At 36.5% G+C, this 21,084-nt stretch overlaps 1 protein-coding gene across 2 annotated transcripts in view; it reads right to left on the bottom strand.

Annotated features, from left to right (window-relative positions):
- Window positions 1-1,057: 1,057 nt before the first annotated feature.
- The window catches only part of LOC136883437 (fatty acid synthase), an 844,467-nt gene continuing 824,440 nt past the window's right edge, over window positions 1,058-21,084 (bottom strand). For both annotated transcript variants that reach the window (XM_068229660.1, XM_068229661.1), the window contains 2 exons: window positions 2,462-2,710; window positions 1,058-1,248 (listed from right to left, as the gene is read on the bottom strand). In XM_068229660.1, the coding sequence (XP_068085761.1) occupies window positions 1,126-1,248; window positions 2,462-2,710 (372 nt within the window). In that variant the 3' untranslated portion in view covers window positions 1,058-1,125. The remainder of the gene's footprint in view (window positions 1,249-2,461; window positions 2,711-21,084) is intronic.

Here is a 21,084-nt window from a genome sequence, read left to right as displayed (position 1 = left end):
TGGTGAGTATGAATATTTCCTCTCCAGAGACCTGGCAACATTGGATGAATAGGTGAAAGGGTTCTCATTATAACCAAATGTTAATATTTGAATTTTCTAGAGACATGATCAGAACTGTAATAATAATATGATCTTGCCCGCCTGGTGATCACCATCGTCTTTATAATCTGATACCATCGTTAGTTGGTTCAAGTCCCACTGGAGGAAAACATTTTCTCCATCAGAATGTTGGTCAGCTGGCTAGGAAAGGTAGTGGTATACAATTCCTAAGCCTTGGATTGTGTACTAAAACCATGGGTTTAATTGCAAACCCCTCCGCAGTGTTCATATTTTGTGAGGACATATGACACTGCTGCTGGTGATTCATTATAAATTACAAAGGTGATTCATCCACTGGATGCAGACGTTAACACCTAGAACAGACCCCTTGGTGCTATTTGATAGGAGTAGGCTGTGTGCTGCACTGGGTTTCACCCTCTCTCTCACTACTATCATATATCATGTCATTTATTTCATCTCATTAACTTCTCTGATGAAGTTCAGTCAGAAAATGGAATCAGTTGTCAAAACTTGCTGCAAAGATTCATCTCACTTAATACCTGACTCCATAAAGGAACAAGACAAGGGTTGGACATTCATGTGCTTTAAATCCATTTTTCTCTATTTCAAGAAATATGTTTTGACGTTATTGATAGGGTATTTTTAAAATTTAGGTTTAAGTCATATTTGTGTTCTTTTTTAGGTCATAAGTGCACTTTTCTTTTTCATATTTAGGAAACTGTTAGGGCTTTCCTTTTAAACAGTCATTTTCTAAGAAGAACACTAAAAATTGGACCATCCTTGGTCCTTGAACCAAATCTCCTATTACCTAGTGGCTGATATTAACTGTTTCACCCTAAAATCGTTCACTCACAGGACTCATGCCAAACTGGCCGTCTATGGGGAGTAGACAATCACACCTCAAACCCCAAGAGCGGCATTATTGTCTTAGGTAGGATACAGGAAGTTCTTTTAAGGGTACATGCGTAAATTAACAACCATTTAGAAACTCATAAACACAGAACTACAAAAACAGATTTGTTTTATTTTAACACCAGGTCACTAACATGTTTCTGCAGTGAATGTTCATGATTTCTCCACCTTTTCACTTCCAAGGAATTCATTGATGTACTTTGATGTGTCCGGATTTTCAAGTATCTTTGAATGATCCCCTTCTACAACATGAATTGCCTCGATGCGCTCGCAGAACTGCAAAAGGAATAAAGAACCATCAGATGCACAATATAAAACAAACACTGGAAAAAGAAAAGAAAATAGATTTGCACAATGGTTACAAGGATATGATATCTCACCAGTGAGACTCGCGACTGGGAGGGTGGTGTGGTGTTCACGGATACTCTAGCGAGTCTGGCATTGTGCCCCCTTACTTCTGCCAGAATCCTCACAATCCCCTTCCTATCCAACTTCCTTCACTCAATTCTTGTTCTCTCCTAACCCCGATGCTACAAAATTTTTCCAGGTCTAGGAAGTCTCATTTTCATGCCTTCCCCTTTCTTGTTGGAGTTACGACAGTGGCCATACAATACGTTCATGGAATCCCTACTTGTTGTAAAAGGTGACTTACAATGCAAACTACCAGCTTGTGCTGATTATCCTTTCTTTAAGAGGAAGAACAACTGAGCCACTATCCTCTATTATCATTACAGTAATTAGAGGATAAAATGGAAAAGGTCCAACCTTTTGAATAATACAGATACTGACATTTAAATAAAAGGAAGATCTATGAGGGGTACACAAATGAAAGAATTCCTAGGCCTTGCAAAACCATCAGGGTCAAAAGAGAACAAGAGTTCACCAAAGGACAGGAGAGAGAATAATATTTCTTTTACATCCCACTAACTACTTTTATGGTTTCTGGAGGCACCGAGCTGTCGGAACTTTGTTCCGCAGGAGTTCTTTTGCGTGATGATAAATTTACCGACACAAGGTCAGCGTATATGAACACCTTCAAATACCACCAGACTAAGCCAAGATCGAGCCTGCCAACTTGGAGTCAGAAGGCCAGCGCTCTACCATCTGAGCTACTCAGCCTGGCAAATAGGAAAAATCACGGAAGGAACCTAGCAAAAGTGGAAGCGATGTCAGACAAATCTGAACCTGAGAAGTTATTCTCTTGGGTGAAGGAATCAAAAATACAATGAGGACTGTAAAATCTTTGTTGAGGAGGAAGATATAGTGAACTCTTCACACCTCTTGTCTTACTACCTGACAAAGAGAAGGGTAATTTTAAGCCTGAGGAATCTTTCTGGGCATTTTTTAACAGCAGGAACTTCTACTATCAGTCAAAAAGTGTGCTTTAGCATAAGAATGGTAAAGCCAATTCAGGAAGAAAAGTACACAGGCAGGTAGGATCAAAATAATAAAATACATAAACAGGCTCATGAAATCATGTAGCCAGTACCTTAGATAGACCATAGTCATCATTTGCTAAGTTGTATACAGTTGCTCTGGGACGCAACAACATCACTGGTGCTTTTAGGCGACCTTCATAGTCCCAAGAATACTTCGTCAGCGAAACAGAACGTTGAACTGCTCCATCGATGACTCTCCTAATGTGAGCTGGAGATGCAGTCGAGAGTGTTGCCATCTTGCTGACCAGCCAATCCAGTTTATCTCCCCACATAATCTTAGTCTTCAATTCCTCCAAAATCTGTAAAGAAACAAATTTGTCTGATATCAGTAGGTAACCAATACCTAGATGATGATGATGATGATGATGATGATGATGATGACTGTTTTAAATCACAGACTTTTACAACCACTCGTTCACTAGTATTCCAATCATGGACACCTTGTCTGATGGATAAGATATTTTCTGATGACATTGTTAATCTGTTTCACCTTGTCCTCACCACAAAGTACTGCAGTTTTCATGGTACAATATGTGAACAAATGGATGGTGTTGCCATGGGTTCGCAACTGGCACCGGTCTTCGCTAATTTCTATATGTATGATTTTTTAAGAGTGCTCTCTTCAATCTTGCCCACTCAAGCCTTCAATATGTTTGTGATATGTCAATGACACATTTATTATTTGGCCTCATGGTGAACATGAACTTGGATGTTTTGGTTTCTAGAAAATCCAATGGAACTTTAGGTCATTAGGTTTAATGCAAACCCACCCATACTAATAGATATCTTCATGGTTTCTCTCACCACCATTCTTGTCAAAAGCTTAACACCCTTATCAGTCAAGCAAGGGAGGTTTGTGAACAGGATAAGTTAAATGGTGAACATGAATTCCTAACCAAAACATTAATGAGGAATGGCTATTCAAAGAAACAGGTTGATGAAGTGCTACATCTTAAGCCAAAAGACAGATTGTCATGTGATTTTCCTCCTTTGAGTTGGCCTTCTTTCCATAAGTACAATCTGTCACAAATATGATTGGTAATATTCTCAGAAGGTACAATATCAAGACCATCTTTAACATCAGTATCATCATAGGCAAATAATGCCTGCAATCTGTTAAAGTTCCTATTGGTTTAAACTGGGCTGAAATATATATGAACCCTCGTTCCTGTAGATCAGTTTATGTTGGTCAAACATGTAGGATGGTAACTACGAGAGTTAACGAAAATCGCAGGCACTTAAGTCTTTGCTAGCCAGAGATGTCTGCTGTTGCAGAGCATCCAGTACATAATGACTATCAAATCATTTTTGATGCTGTCATTAGTAAGGAGAAACGTTTTACAGCTAGAATCATTAGTGAGGTGATAGAAATTGCTAAACACCCGAATAATTTTAATAAAGATGATGCGTATATACTGAGTAGAACATGGCTACCCTCCATTATTAAGTCTTAACATCTTTCTCCTTGACTCTGATGACCGTGGAATGAATTTCATTTCTAGCAGGGTCTTTCTATCTTGAGTCCACTTACTATGGAGTAAGTGGCAATTAATGCCATTAATGGTTTTCGTTCTACATTGTCATGGGTCTGAAGAAGAGTTTGGTTTCTAGATTGAAATGCATAAGGGACCTAACATCTCGGACACTGGCGCCTAATGGTAAAAGATGAAATGAAATGAAGTGACAGACTAAAATTTACTCAATGACTAGAATTAAAACAAAATGATGATGAGAATGATTATAAGTTAAAAATAGTCAGTTGATCTAATTTGCAATGGTATATTTTCTATAAAATGACTAGGACTCAAAAAGCCTCCAATGTGTGGAGGCGACTGAGTTGTTTTTAAGACTGGTGACCAATTCGAGAATAACATCAGGTCAATGTACTGTTCATGGAGGCACCTAACTAGGCACTCTGACATTTCTTTCTTTCCTCACATACAACATTCCACACTACTGCCATTACATGCAGGCTCATACAATATGGTGCCCAAGATCCACATGGTTCGACGCCCTGAAAAAATTACAATTAAAAAAAGGCACTCTGACAAGGTGAGGAACCGAAGGTACTTCAAACACTGTGTAAATGGCATCCAAGCAAATTCCAACCGGCTCTGTTGCCCATGGATAAGCAGCCTACAGCCGGTGATTCTGGTTATGGAATTCATAAGGATAGCTTGGGTGAAGTGGCATCTAGTATTTACAATTCTTGTTTTTATTATTCACTCAATTCAATACATAAAACTTTTATTGTCTCTGAAGGGACATTACAATACAAACGTTAATTGGGACATGTTTTGCTCACTGTATCGAGCATCTTCAGCCATCTTTTATACGAAGTTCTCAAGGTTGAGTCATACATTAAAAGTTATTTATAATTATTTTGTTCACTGAAAATATTTTACACAATAAATTTTTGTCACTACTTAAAAAGTAAACAAGTAAAATTGACAATTAAATTGTATCATTAATGGACTATACGTTAATTACATAATATTGATAAAAAATCGTCAATACTTAAAAAGTAAAAAACATTTTTTCTTTGACAATTAAAATTATCATTAATGGACTAGACGCTAATGACATAATATTGATGACCAAGTAATATTAAATATGCCAATTAAATTGAAAGATTTGGCTAATTCTCATTTGTTTCTTGATTTTTCAAATACTGTTAGTGTATTTATCAAAGTTTCAAATTAAATTAGTGAAAGTTAAAGGATTAAACTTGCAGTATTTTTTTCTATTGTGTTTTCGTTAAATGAGAACTACATCATTATTATACTCTGTTGTCTGCATCATACTTGTAGTCTCTACAATCTTCAACTGATTTAAGTTGGCCTATATTTACTGGTCAGATTGTTGTTAAGCGTAGTTTAAAGGGGTACCAATAATTGTTACATAGGTGTGATATTAAATGAAATAAGTTTCATATTGATAGATCCATATTGAACTGTGATTACAATAGAGTAAATTAATGTATTATTTGGGCCCACCTTTTCAATACAAAATGTAAAGAGTTTAAATTACATAAATGATTAGGGACTAGTTTCGACCTAGTACTAGGTCATCGTCAGCCTAAAGCAAAATTAAAACATAAATACTGAAGAAATTAAACAATGTAAAGACACGTAAGGTCTCGTAAAAGTACATACCATGTGAGATATTGTGCAACACTATGTTAAAAAATAACTCTCTGAAAGAGATTCATAATAAGTCCAGTGCACATTAAAAAGATGTTGTAGATAGGATTCCTTGAGTTGCTGGATAAGGAGATTACAATATGCTGGCTCCTTTAAGGTGCAGGTATCTAACTGAAGAACCACTGAGCCGAAGTCACGTCGTTTATTTATGATTAAAGACCAGAGCACCGTGTAGCATTAAAAAGTTGATAGGGATGGAAAACTTTTCAGTTGTAGGTCAAGGAATTCAACATATGCTGGCTTCTTAAATTTGCTGCTGTATATTCGAAGAACAACTGAGATGAAGTTACGTCGTTTGTTAAGATATTCATAGACGTAAAAACACATGGATGCTGGAAAGGCTCTTCAGTTTTTTGGAACTTGAAGGAAGGTAATTGTTGCGCGTGGAGGCTTAAGAATCCAGAGATGCGCTACATTATGTTAAAAAATAGAGATCCATAAAAAGGTCCAGTGCGCTGTATAAAAGTAAGAAGTTGTAAAAGTAATCCTTAAGTGTTTGGTCATGGAAATCGAAAAAGGTTGGTTTTCAAGCGATGCTGTTGTTCATTCAGAGATCAATTGAAATTACAGTACCGTAACATTGTCTTAAGATGTTTATAAACTTGAAATAAATGTCGATGCGAAGTAAGATGCTAGAAGAAAGCTCTTCTGTTTCTAGAATCTTTAAGGACGATGGATGTTATGCGAGGAGGATTAACATATATGGCGTTAAATAAAGGTGGATATAAATTCGCAGTTCAATGTGGACCATACATTTGACTCTGAATAAATGACAGCAAGGAAAGAAAGAAAGAAACAAACAAACAAATTTGGTCAGGTGGAAGAAAATATTTAAATAAAGGGAATTAACGCGTGTTGTAATAAGCTGATGAGAGAAATAGGGGTGGGTGAGGTTCAGAGGAAATCTTGAGGAGGAGAAGGGAGAAAAAGAACAGAAGGAGAAAAAGGTGGAGGGGAGAGGATGTTAAGGTGGGGCTGAGGGATGTGGGAATATGGAAGATTGTTTAAGAAAAGTACTAGTACTCAGAGGTTCTTCAATTGGATACCAGTATCTTAAAGGAGCCAGCATATTGTAATCTCCTTATCCAGCAACTCAAGGATTCCTATCTACAACCTTTTTAATGTGCACTGGACTTATTATGAATCTCTTTCAGAGAGTTATTTTTTAACATAGTGTTGCACAATATCTCACATGGTATGTACTTTTACAAGACCTTACATGTCTTTACATTGTTTAATTTCTTCGGTATTTGTGTTTTAATTTTGCTTTAGGCTGACGATGACCTAGTACTAGGTCGAAACTAGTCCCTAATCATTTATGTAATTTACTCTATTGTAGGTGTAATGTGTCATATACTGCAACGCTATGGATGATTGTGTCTGTAACAAAAGATGATTATGATTGTAATAGTTTGTAAATGTTGTTATGAGTACATTGAAGCTGGAATTTAACTTACACCTTTGTTTCATTGGTTGCGCTTGTTGCAATACTGAGACTATTTGTCGTAGTGTTTTTACTTCTTGTGTTATATGAATGAGGCGGGTGTGGTGGAGGGCGAGTAGGTGGAGAAGGAGAAGGCGCTATGTGCGGAGCATTGGGCATTGACGTAACGGGAGGAAGGCAAGTAGGGGGCATAGGGGAGGGAATTGTGGGCCGGGTATTGGATACTAACTTAGATTGTGGAGGGGAAAGAGAAGGGGGTATGGGTGGAGTGTTGGCCATTGGCGTGAAGTGAGGAGGGCAAGTAGAGGACGGAGGGGAAGGAATTGTGGTGGGAATTGTATTTGTTGATGTATTGGGAGGTTTATGGTTGAAAATTTTTGAAATTTTACTGTTATCTGATTTAAAAACTTTTTATTATGATTGCATGATTTAGGTTTTTTGTTTTACCCTATTGAAATGCTGATCTAAATAAATATAAATGTTTTCGTATTCAGTCATTAACTTTCTCAATTCTTTTTATTACCATGAGGTCCTTACCTATTGTGCTAAACTGATGGCCGGTCTCTTTCATGTGATTAGTCATTGCGGAATACTTATTATGTTTTCATACGTTATAGTGTTCCATATATCTTGTGATAAAACTGCGCCCAGCCTAGCCAACATATGAAAAATTGCACTGTGTGCATGTTAATCTATATATTCCGGATTGATGATATTCATCTTTATTTACATTAACTGTACTATGATTTAAAAATATGTTTCTATTAGTGTTATTTGTTCTAAATGCTATTTGTAGATCTCGTTTTTTAAGGAATTTGTAATTTGGTGTAGGTGAAAGTAGCATATTTTGATTTGTTAGTCTTCTCTGGAATAAGATTAGTGGCCAGTTTAAGCTTTACTTTGTTAATGATTCAATTAATTGTCTCTATTTTGTAACCATTAATTGAAGGGGTTAAAGTCAAAGTGGTGTAAGTCAATTTTCGGTAGAAGTTGACTTAGGCACAGAAAGGCGATGTAGAAATAAAAAACTGTTCATAGAAAAAGTGGAGTAAGTCAGAGCTTCACTCATTTCGTCGTTAGATGGCAGCACAAGTTAGACTGGTAATGGATCATCTGTTTTGCTGATAACTGAAGTGGTGTGAGTCAGACTTACACCAGTGTGGTTGTAATTGTTCCGCGATGTTCATCGAGTGTTGAATGCATGCGTGAATACTCAAAGAAACGATGGATTCTGAAATAAGTTTAAGTGATCCGTTGGATGAGCTGGAGTCCAGTGATGAATGGGAGCGTGAACAAGGAGAAAACACATCAGAAACAGATGATGGTAAGTACTATTCACCTTCTAACCTCTCAGTTACTCACCTACTAACCTATTTTGTTGCAACGTTTTTAGCAAGTACTTACATTAGATTATGCCTTAGGTCCTTTTGGTCTACTATTCCCTGAATAATACACCTTTGTAATCGGTTCGGAAAAAAAGAAAGGAAAAATGGAGAAAAATGCATGAAGAGTGATGTTTTTAGTGAATTTTCTGTGATTATTGAAAATGGTCGTGTTGAGTATCGTTTTTCACGTAATTTTGAATGCTGAATCGAAGCTTCCCCTGCAGTTTTTTATTTCGGTAGTAAGTGTAACAAGATGTTTGTTGTTTCAGAATCAGAAGGAGATGAAGAGGTAGACGGCGGACGCCAGCGCAACCATTCCAGCGAATTTCCTACTGCTGGAACTTCTGAGAATCGAGAAAACGCTCACCCGAGAACGAGGAAAAGACAAAAACACGAAAGTAAAGCTCAAAAGCGAAAGCGAGCACGAAATTCAGGGCTCCCGTACGTGTCCTCTAGAGGAAAAGAAGTGGCCGGTAAGCTGTATCAGAACTTTGATTGTAAATGTAAAAAAAAGTGTGTGGAGAACGTACCTGAAGTGGCGAGGCGAGAAATTTTCGACACCTTTTGGAAGCTAAGCAGTTTTTCTGAACAAAACGTATTTTTATGTGGTTTGATTGTGCAACAGAAACCTAATGTAAGACGCCCACGAAATTCAACGAGAAATGCAAAGTCTGTTTCAAACAGCTTCAGATTCCAAGTCAGAGGCAATAGCGTTACTGTGTGCAAGCGTTTTTTCTTACAAACACTCCAAGTTTTGGATGGGCGAATGACAAGGGCAATACAAAAAGTACGAGAGGGTCAACAACCAGGAAGTGATGGCCGAGGACGCCATCCCCCCCAAAATAAAACACCGGAGGCTGCCATGAATGGTGTGCGTGACCACATAGCATCTTTCCCATCGTATCAATCGCACTACAGTAGATCAGAGAACCCTAACAGGAAATACCTTCCTCCTGACATGAATGTACGTACAATGTATGAACTGTACAAAGAAAAGTGCACGGAAAAAGGTGATATTCCTGTTTCTGAAGCCATCTACCGCCGAACCTTTAGCAATGAGTTCAACTTGCATTTCCACCGGCCTCTTAAAGATACGTGCACCAGATGCGATGTGCTTGACAAGAAGATTGAAGTGTGTGAAGATGAAGACGAATCTACAAAGCTGAAGGCTGAAAAAGAATTACACCTCAGAAATGCCGAAAAGGTGAGAGAGGCTAGAGATCGGGACAAAGTGAAAGCACGGGAAGACGAATCTTTCTATGGTCTGACATTCGACCTCGAAAAGGCTTTGCCATTTCCTGTTTTGACGACGTCCGTGGCTTACTATAAGCGGAATATGTATTGTTATAACCTTGGCTGCCATGAACTTGGAACAGGTTTAGGCTTCATGTTCTGCTGGGATGAAACGATCGCTTCTCGTGGGTCTCAAGAGATTGGTTCCTGTATCGTCAAACATCTTGCAGCAAGAGCGTCATCTGCTAGGCACATAGTGTTGTACAGTGACGCATGCACGGGCCAAAACCGTAATATTAAGTTTTCCTTGTACCTCATGAAGTACATACAGGGCCCTCAAAGCAATGCAGAAATTATCGATCACAAATTTATGGTAAGTGGCCACTCTTTTCTACCCAACGACGCTGAATTTGGATCAATTGAATCGTACGCAAAGAACAAGTCCATTTATACTGCAGACGACTGGTACAGTATCATAATGAAGTGCCGAAGGAACAATCCATTCATGGTGACGAAAATGAGCCGAGAGGATTTCAAATCTGTTGCAAAGTTGGAAAGTTGTATCACGCGACGAAAGAAAAATGAGAACAACATTGCTGTTAATTGGTTGAAAATTCAATGGATACGAATTTTGAAAGATCAACCTTACACTCTCTTCTACAAAGAAACTGTGAATGAGGATATCCCATTTTCTAAACTAAATCTAAAGGCAGCAAAGCCCGGTAGGCGACATTCTCTGGCCAACGTTTCTCAAGATGTTTTGTACCCAAGGGGAAGGCCTGTTACCGAGGCTAAAAAGAAAGATATGCTTGATCTTCTGCCATACATTCCACCAGTGAAACATGAATTCTTCGTTTCCCTGCGAACCACTATTGAAGAAGGTGAGGAGCTTGTAGATGTTGGACCTCTGGAAATTGTGGAAACCACATATCCTGATGAAATAGACTGAATCCGTATTGCCATGTTAAAAACATTAAGACTCCATTCGTGATAAAAAATTAAATTGTTTGTATTATTCTTATACTTTGTGTAATGTTCAATAAAAATGTGTTTGAGAAGTGCAAGTCAACTTTACATCATTTTGTTGATGTCCATAGTGGTGTAAGTCTTTGGTTTTAGGTCATACAGTGGTGTATGTCACAGGCTTTGGTAAGGCACAGTGGTGCAAGTGACTTTGGTTAGTGCGTGAGGTACAACTTTTGAGCAAAAAATTTTCAAATCAAGCCTAATCCCTAAGTTTGGACCTACGTAGTACCTCTAAAACAATACCATCACAAAAACTTGTCTACTGAATTAACTACAATACCTTTCGCATTATGCTCATTTCCTAAAAACGATGATAAAGTGACTTACACCACTATACCTTTAACCCCTTCAATTAGTGCTAGTTCTTTTATAAATCTAAGTTCTTTGTTTAAGTTAACTGGTGATAAAGGTATCTTGAAAGCTCTGTATATTAGGCTGAAAAAAGAAGCTTGTTTATGGGATTTTGGATGAAGGGAATCATTTTTTATTGTAACTGGGGTGTGTGTTGGTTTTCTATATATCTGAAAGTGAAATTAAAAATCTGTATGTGTTACGTTTATATCCAGGAAATTTAATGAACCGTTGTTTTTATCCTCTTTGGTGAATTTTATGCACTATCTACCTTGTTTAAAAATTCTAGAATTTTTTCGGTTGTCTATTATCACAAATGTGTCGTCTACATAACCCCAACCGAAGGCATAGTACTTCTATATTCGGTTTAATTTTAGATCCTAAATGATGCAACTGAAATAAAAAGCCCATTAATAGAACAATTGCCAAAATTGCTACAAGCTTTTAAATCAGATAACAGTAAAATTTCAAAATTTTTCCAACCGTAAACATCCCAATACATCAACAAATACAGCTCCCACTACAATTCCTTCCCCTACGCTGTCTACTCGCCCTCCTCACGTCATGCCAATGCCCAACACCCCGCCCATAGCCCCTTCTCTTTCCCCTCCACAAGCTAAGCTAGTATCCAATACCCGGCCCACAATTCCCTCCCCTATGCTTCCTACTTGCCCTCTTCACGTTACGTCAATGCCCAATGCTCCGCCCATAGCCCCTTCTCCATCTCCACCTACTTGCCCTCCACCACACCCGCCTCATTCATGTAACACAAGAAGTAAAAACACGACGACAAATAGTCTCAGTACTGCAACAAGCACAACTAAACAAAAAAGCGTGAAGCAAAGGGGTAAGTGATATTCCAGCTTCAGTGTACCCATGACGACATTTACAAACTATTACAAGCATAATAATCTTTTGTTACAGACACAATCATCCATGGCGTTGCAGTACACAATACATCACATCTATGTAACAATTATTGGCGCCTCTTTAAACTACGCTTAACAACAATCTGACCAGTAAATATTGGCCAACTTAAATCAGTTGAATATTGTGAAGACTACAAGTATGATGAACACAACAGAGTATAAACCTTCCTTAATAATGATGTAGTTCTCATTTAATGAAAACACAACGGGAAAAATACTGAAAGTTTAATCATTTAACTTTCACGAATTTAATTTGAAACTCTGATAAATACACTAACAGTATTTGAAAAATCAAGAAACAAACGAGAATTAGCCAAAACTTTCAATTTAATTGGCATATTTAATATGACTTGGACATCAATATTATGTCATTAATGTCTAGTCCATTAATGATACAATTTAATTGTCAATATTACTTGTTTACTTTTTAAGTAGTGATGGAAATTTATTGTGTAAAACATTTTCAATGAACCAAAATTATTATAAATAAGGTTTAATGTATGACTCAACCTTGAGAAAATCGTATAAAAGATGGCTGAAGATGCTCGATACAGCGAGCAAAACATGTCCCAATTAATGTTTGTATTGTAATGTCCCTTTAGAGACAATAAACATTCTATGTATTGAATTGAGTGCATAATAAAAACAAGAATTGTAAATACTAGTAGTAAGTTCAATACAGGTAAAAACATGAAATTGGTTTTATGCAACAAGAAGTGACATCTGTGGAAGATTTGCAGCATGTGATAACAGCACTTGCTTGTGTCTCAGTTGTAAAGAAGGTACACCAGACTCAGCAAGCAGACTGGCTATGGGACTTGTATGAAAAGTCCTGTTGCCAATCTAACTCCACTGTGGTGGACACTAATATTTCTTTCTGATATATATGCTGTATGCTGTGGTCTAATCTCAATAAAATCTGTGCCCTATAAAGTGTAGGAGCACTGTGCGATCAGTCTCCTATACAGTGCCACTAAAAACCTCAAAATATTGAGTATCTTCATGCATTTTACTTTTGACTGGCACACATGCAGCTGCCACGATAACTTAATATCAAAAAGAAGTCCAAGAAATTGGTGCGTGTCTACTACATGAAGAGCAGCTTCACCTAAATGAAGTTCATGATGGGGATGATCAAAAGCTATGTTCTAAGGTACACTGTTCCGCTTTCTTAATAGCTTGCTGTAATTATCATTCTGCGACTGTCATATTTTGTGAGCTATAATGCAGAGCAAAATAGTCCACATATAGTGACAGTATCACTGCTGAACCCACAGCAACGAAAATACCCTTTATGGCAATTGCAAACAGAGTGATATTGAGAACAGATTCCAGAGGGACTCCATTTTCCTGAATGTGGTATTATGAATATGCCCTCCCTACTCGGCATGGAATAGACATTGATGGTTATGAATTTCATGTTTTTGGTCCGTATTGAACAATATATAAGTAATAATAATAATAATAACTTAAATGTTTCCACCTTTTCAATACAATATATTCACAAAATTACAAAATTATACGGTACTAGTTTCGACCCATCTAGGGGTCATCATCAGCCGTATTGGATCAAAGATCATTTGTGGCGAAATCCTAAGACAATATTATTTTAAAGAATAACAAGTGAAATGAGATGTTATGGTAATAGTTAATAATACAAGGAATATACATAATCAGAGGTTTTTAACAAAGAATAAAGTATAAATGGGGTGTTGTAAAAATTATAATCATGGAAATCAGTAAGTTCTTGTATTGAAATGAAATATGGCTTAGGAAGAGGGCTTAAGGTGGGGCTGAAGGGTGCGGGAGAAAGTGTAATTGTCTTGGAAAAGTACTTTTGATTAAATTTAGGATTGAGTTTAGGTTGGCTACATTATTGTTTCTGAGGAAAGTGATAAATAGATCGAAGAGTATGTTGGGTTTCTCAGAGATTTCACTGAGGTTGTGACTGGCATTAAAGTATTGGTCTAGGTGTATGTAGTAATTTTCCATTATGTTCAGTAAAGGGCCCTTGTTTGCTAATACGAGGATGTCCATGTCTTGTTCAATATTGGTGAAATTATGGTTATAATCTTGCATGTGTTGGCCGATGGCTGAAAACTTGTTGTATTTTATTGCGTTAGTGTGCTCGTGGTATCTGATAATGAAGTTTCTCCCGGTTTGCCCGATGTAGGTTTTTTTACAGGTGGTACATTTGATCCTATAAACTCCTGATTTTAAAAAACTGCTGGTCTTGTTGATGTGTGAAGTATTGTATAAAACATTCATGTTCTTATTGTTGGTTTTGAAAGCTATTTTAACGCCTTGTTTCTTAAAGATGTTGGTTAACTTGTAGATATCATTGTTGAACGTGAAGGTGGAAAATGTTAGAGGTTTGGTTATTTCTTTTTTGAGGGTAGTTTTTGGGCGATGTTTGTGTTTATTGATTATCCTTTCTATAAAATGATTGCTGAAGCCGTTGAATTTTGCGATTCCGCGGATTGTGTTGAGTTCGTTTTTTAGATCTTTATTGGACATAGGTATGCTGAAGGCTCGGTGAACTAGGCTGTTGTATGTGGCTCGTTTGTGGGACTGGGGGTGCACTGAATCTTGGCGAATGGTGGAGGCTGTTTGAGTGGGTTTTCTGAAAATTTTATAACTGAAAGAATCTGAGTTTCTAGTGATGGTTAAATCTAGAAAGTTGATTTTTTGATTTGATTCGGATTCTAGTGTGAATTTGATATGAGGATCAATATTGTTGAGTCTTAAGAGGGTGGTGGGTGCGTTAATTGATTTCTCATTCATGATTACAAAGACATCGTCGACATATCTGGCCCAAAAGAGAATGTTTTCGAATTCGTTGTCAATTTTGGTGTATTCGAGGAAGTCCAGGTATATTTCTGCTAAGATACCTGAGGCCGGTGACCCCATTGCCAAACCATTTTGTTGATATATGACATTGTCAAAAGTGAAGAAGTTATTGTCGATGATAAGTTTTAATATTGTGATAAAGTCTTGTATCTCTAGTTTGCTTAAGTGGCTGTTTTTGTTTAAATTGTTTATAATTATCGGAATTAATTTTGATACTTGTATGCTTGGGTACATGTTTACAATATCGAAAGAGTGGATGGAGTGATCCGGTTGCAAATTGAACTTGTTTAGTTTTTCTACTAGCTCAGATGTGTTTTTAATAGACTTTTTGGATAAGAATTGATAATTTTTTCTTAAGAAACATTGGATGAATTGTGATATTCTGTATAAGGGGCTCGGTCTATAGTTGATAATTGGCCGGATGGGAATTCCGGTTTTGTGAATTTTGGGAAGAGCTTTAGCAGTGGGGAGTCCTGGGTTCATATGTATGAGTTTGGATTTTTCCTGTTCGGTAAATAAAAATGAAGTGTTTTTAAGAGTTTGTTTAAGTAGTTTTTGAATTTTTTGGGTGGGGTCTTTTTTGATTATGGAAAATGAGCTGTCTGTGAAAAAGTTTTTTGTTTTTTCAATATATACTTTTTTATCCATGATAACTGTTGCATTGCCTTTGTCAGCTTTGGTTATGATGAGTTCGTTGTCTTTAATTTTCTTCTTGAGGGCGTATATGCGCTTTTGTTCAGCAATTTTTTCTTTATTATTGAGGTTATTTGCGGGGTTGGTTAAATTGTGGAGGATATCAGTCAGTTTCCTTTTAACATCGGTTCTAACCTCATTTTGCGTGTCTTCCGGCATTTTGCTGATGGCTAGCTCTGATTCTGTGATCATAGTAGCGGCTATGTTGAGGCTGTTCAAGTTTGGCCAGTTGTGTTTCGGTCCTTTGGATAAAGTTAAGTGTTCACTTTCACTTAAGGGCGTGTTAGATAGATTTACAACAGCTGGATGAAACTGCGTACGAACGAACGTGTTACTATTGGAGTTTCTAGTTTGTTGGTTATGTAGTTGGCAGTTTTTTAGCCTGTTGAGTTTATTCTCCAAATTTGACTGTTTTTTGGCTAGTTCGTAGAATAATTTGTTCTCTACTTCTTGATAGAATAGTGTCCATTGTGCGTTTGAAAGTAGTTTAGTCGCTGCGAGGTGAGTGTCGTATAATTTCTGATTCAAAAAATATTTCTTCCTGTACAAGAATTTAATTTCGTCTCTTAACCATATTTTGTTTGTTTTGTTTTGAGTTTTGATGGTTTGAGGTGAAGTCCGATGTTTCTTTTTATTGCTTCTTAGAAAATTAGGTGTCAAGTTAAGTGATATACATTGCTTTAGGAAATCGATGTCTTTGCGTAATTTGGCTATCTTTAATTTTAGGCCTAGATATTGAAAGGCTTTCTGTTTTGCCTGGTAAGCTACATCATTGATGGTTATGAATTTCATGTTTTTGGTCCGTATTGAACAATATATAAGTAATAATAATAATAATAACTTAAATGTTTCCACCTTTTCAATACAATATATTCACAAAATTACAAAATTATACGGTACTAGTTTCGACCCATCTAGGGGTCATCATCAGCCGTATTGGATCAAAGATCATTTGTGGCGAAATCCTAAGACAATATTATTTTAAAGAATAACAAGTGAAATGAGATGTTATGGTAATAGTTAATAATACAAGGAATATACATAATCAGAGGTTTTTAACAAAGAATAAAGTATAAATGGGGTGTTGTAAAAATTATAATCATGGAAATCAGTAAGTTCTTGTATTGAAATGAAATATGGCTTAGGAAGAGGGCTTAAGGTGGGGCTGAAGGGTGCGGGAGAAAGTGTAATTGTCTTGGAAAAGTACTTTTGATTAAATTTAGGATTGAGTTTAGGTTGGCTACATTATTGTTTCTGAGGAAAGTGATAAATAGATCGAAGAGTATGTTGGGTTTCTCAGAGATTTCATTGAGGTTGTGACTGGCATTAAAGTATTGGTCTACAAGAACTTACTGATTTCCATGATTCCCAAAATTCACAAAACCGGAATTCCCATCCGGCCAATTATCAACTATAGACCGAGCCCCTTATACAGAATATCACAATTCATCCAATGTTTCTTAAGAAAAAATTATCAATTCTTATCCAAAAAGTCTATTAAAAACACATCTGAGCTAGTAGAAAAACTAAACAAGTTCAATTTGCAACCGGATCACTCCATCCACTCTTTCGATATTGTAAACATGTACCCAAGCATACAAGTATCAAAATTAATTCCGATAATTATAAACAATTTAAACAAAAACAGCCACTTAAGCAAACTAGAGATACAAGACTTTATCACAATATTAAAACTTATCATCGACAATAACTTCTTCACTTTTGACAATGTCATATATCAACAAAATGGTTTGGCAATGGGGTCACCGGCCTCAGGTATCTTAGCAGAAATATACCTGGACTTCCTCGAATACACCAAAATTGACAACGAATTCGAAAACATTCTCTTTTGGGCCAGATATGTCGACGATGTCTTTGTAATCATGAATGAGAAATCAATTAACGCACCCACCACCCTCTTAAGACTCAACAATATTGATCCTCATATCAAATTCACACTAGAATCCGAATCAAATCAAAAAATCAACTTTCTAGATTTAACCATCACTAGAAACTCAGATTCTTTCAGTTATAAAATTTTCAGAAAACCCACTCAAACAGCCTCCACCATTCGCCAAGATTCAGTGCACCCCCAGTCCCACAAACGAGCCACATACAACAGCCTAGTTCACCGAGCCTTCAGCATACCTATGTCCAATAAAGATCTAAAAAACGAACTCAACACAATCCGCGGAATCGCAAAATTCAACGGCTTCAGCAATCATTTTATAGAAAGGATAATCAATAAACACAAACATCGCCCAAAAACTACCCTCAAAAAAGAAATAACCAAACCTCTAACATTTTCCACCTTCACGTTCAACAATGATATCTACAAGTTAACCAACATCTTTAAGAAACAAGGCGTTAAAATAGCTTTCAAAACCAACAATAAGAACATGAATGTTTTATACAATACTTCACACATCAACAAGACCAGCAGTTTTTTAAAATCAGGAGTTTATAGGATCAAATGTACCACCTGTAAAAAAACCTACATCGGGCAAACCGGGAGAAACTTCATTATCAGATACCACGAGCACACTAACGCAATAAAATACAACAAGTTTTCAGCCATCGGCCAACACATGCAAGATTATAACCATAATTTCACCAATATTGAACAAGACATGGACATCCTCGTATTAGCAAACAAGGGCCCTTTACTGAACATAATGGAAAATTACTACATACACCTAGACCAATACTTTAATGCCAGTCACAACCTCAATGAAATCTCTGAGAAACCCAACATACTCTTCGATCTATTTATCACTTTCCTCAGAAACAATAATGTAGCCAACCTAAACTCAATCCTAAATTTAATCAAAAGTACTTTTCCAAGACAATTACACTTTCTCCCGCACCCTTCAGCCCCACCTTAAGCCCTCTTCCTAAGCCATATTTCATTTCAATACAAGAACTTACTGATTTCCATGATTATAATTTTTACAACACCCCATTTATACTTTATTCTTTGTTAAAAACCTCTGATTATGTATATTCCTTGTATTATTAACTATTACCATAACATCTCATTTCACTTGTTATTCTTTAAAATAATATTGTCTTAGGATTTCGCCACAAATGATCTTTGATCCAATACGGCTGATGATGACCCCTAGATGGGTCGAAACTAGTACCGTATAATTTTGTAATTTTGTGAATATATTGTATTGAAAAGGTGGAAACATTTAAGTTATTATTATTATTATTACTTATATATTGTTCAATACGGACCAAAAACATGAAATTCATAACCATCAATGATGTAGCTTACCAGGCAAAACAGAAAGCCTTTCAATATCTAGGCCTAAAATTAAAGATAGCCAAATTACGCAAAGACATCGATTTCCTAAAGCAATGTATATCACTTAACTTGACACCTAATTTTCTAAGAAGCAATAAAAAGAAACATCGGACTTCACCTCAAACCATCAAAACTCAAAACAAAACAAACAAAATATGGTTAAGAGACGAAATTAAATTCTTGTACAGGAAGAAATATTTTTTGAATCAGAAATTATACGACACTCACCTCGCAGCGACTAAACTACTTTCAAACGCACAATGGACACTATTCTATCAAGAAGTAGAGAACAAATTATTCTACGAACTAGCCAAAAAACAGTCAAATTTGGAGAATAAACTCAACAGGCTAAAAAACTGCCAACTACATAACCAACAAACTAGAAACTCCAATAGTAACACGTTCGTTCGTACGCAGTTTCATCCAGCTGTTGTAAATCTATCTAACACGCCCTTAAGTGAAAGTGAACACTTAACTTTATCCAAAGGACCGAAACACAACTGGCCAAACTTGAACAGCCTCAACATAGCCGCTACTATGATCACAGAATCAGAGCTAGCCATCAGCAAAATGCCGGAAGACACGCAAAATGAGGTTAGAACCGATGTTAAAAGGAAACTGACTGATATCCTCCACAATTTAACCAACCCCGCAAATAACCTCAATAATAAAGAAAAAATTGCTGAACAAAAGCGCATATACGCCCTCAAGAAGAAAATTAAAGACAACGAACTCATCATAACCAAAGCTGACAAAGGCAATGCAACAGTTATCATGGATAAAAAAGTATATATTGAAAAAACAAAAAACTTTTTCACAGACAGCTCATTTTCCATAATCAAAAAAGACCCCACCCAAAAAATTCAAAAACTACTTAAACAAACTCTTAAAAACACTTCATTTTTATTTACCGAACAGGAAAAATCCAAACTCATACATATGAACCCAGGACTCCCCACTGCTAAAGCTCTTCCCAAAATTCACAAAACCGGAATTCCCATCCGGCCAATTATCAACTATAGACCGAGCCCCTTATACAGAATATCACAATTCATCCAATGTTTCTTAAGAAAAAATTATCAATTCTTATCCAAAAAGTCTATTAAAAACACATCTGAGCTAGTAGAAAAACTAAACAAGTTCAATTTGCAACCGGATCACTCCATCCACTCTTTCGATATTGTAAACATGTACCCAAGCATACAAGTATCAAAATTAATTCCGATAATTATAAACAATTTAAACAAAAACAGCCACTTAAGCAAACTAGAGATACAAGACTTTATCACAATATTAAAACTTATCATCGACAATAACTTCTTCACTTTTGACAATGTCATATATCAACAAAATGGTTTGGCAATGGGGTCACCGGCCTCAGGTATCTTAGCAGAAATATACCTGGACTTCCTCGAATACACCAAAATTGACAACGAATTCGAAAACATTCTCTTTTGGGCCAGATATGTCGACGATGTCTTTGTAATCATGAATGAGAAATCAATTAACGCACCCACCACCCTCTTAAGACTCAACAATATTGATCCTCATATCAAATTCACACTAGAATCCGAATCAAATCAAAAAATCAACTTTCTAGATTTAACCATCACTAGAAACTCAGATTCTTTCAGTTATAAAATTTTCAGAAAACCCACTCAAACAGCCTCCACCATTCGCCAAGATTCAGTGCACCCCCAGTCCCACAAACGAGCCACATACAACAGCCTAGTTCACCGAGCCTTCAGCATACCTATGTCCAATAAAGATCTAAAAAACGAACTCAACACAATCCGCGGAATCGCAAAATTCAACGGCTTCAGCAATCATTTTATAGAAAGGATAATCAATAAACACAAACATCGCCCAAAAACTACCCTCAAAAAAGAAATAACCAAACCTCTAACATTTTCCACCTTCACGTTCAACAATGATATCTACAAGTTAACCAACATCTTTAAGAAACAAGGCGTTAAAATAGCTTTCAAAACCAACAATAAGAACATGAATGTTTTATACAATACTTCACACATCAACAAGACCAGCAGTTTTTTAAAATCAGGAGTTTATAGGATCAAATGTACCACCTGTAAAAAAACCTACATCGGGCAAACCGGGAGAAACTTCATTATCAGATACCACGAGCACACTAACGCAATAAAATACAACAAGTTTTCAGCCATCGGCCAACACATGCAAGATTATAACCATAATTTCACCAATATTGAACAAGACATGGACATCCTCGT

This window comes from Anabrus simplex, chromosome 11 (assembly GCF_040414725.1).
Source record: "Anabrus simplex isolate iqAnaSimp1 chromosome 11, ASM4041472v1, whole genome shotgun sequence".
Taxonomy (NCBI): Eukaryota; Metazoa; Arthropoda; class Insecta; order Orthoptera; family Tettigoniidae; genus Anabrus; species Anabrus simplex.
Note: the sequence above shows the minus strand (reverse complement) of the source record. Positions and strands in the feature narration are given on the sequence as shown.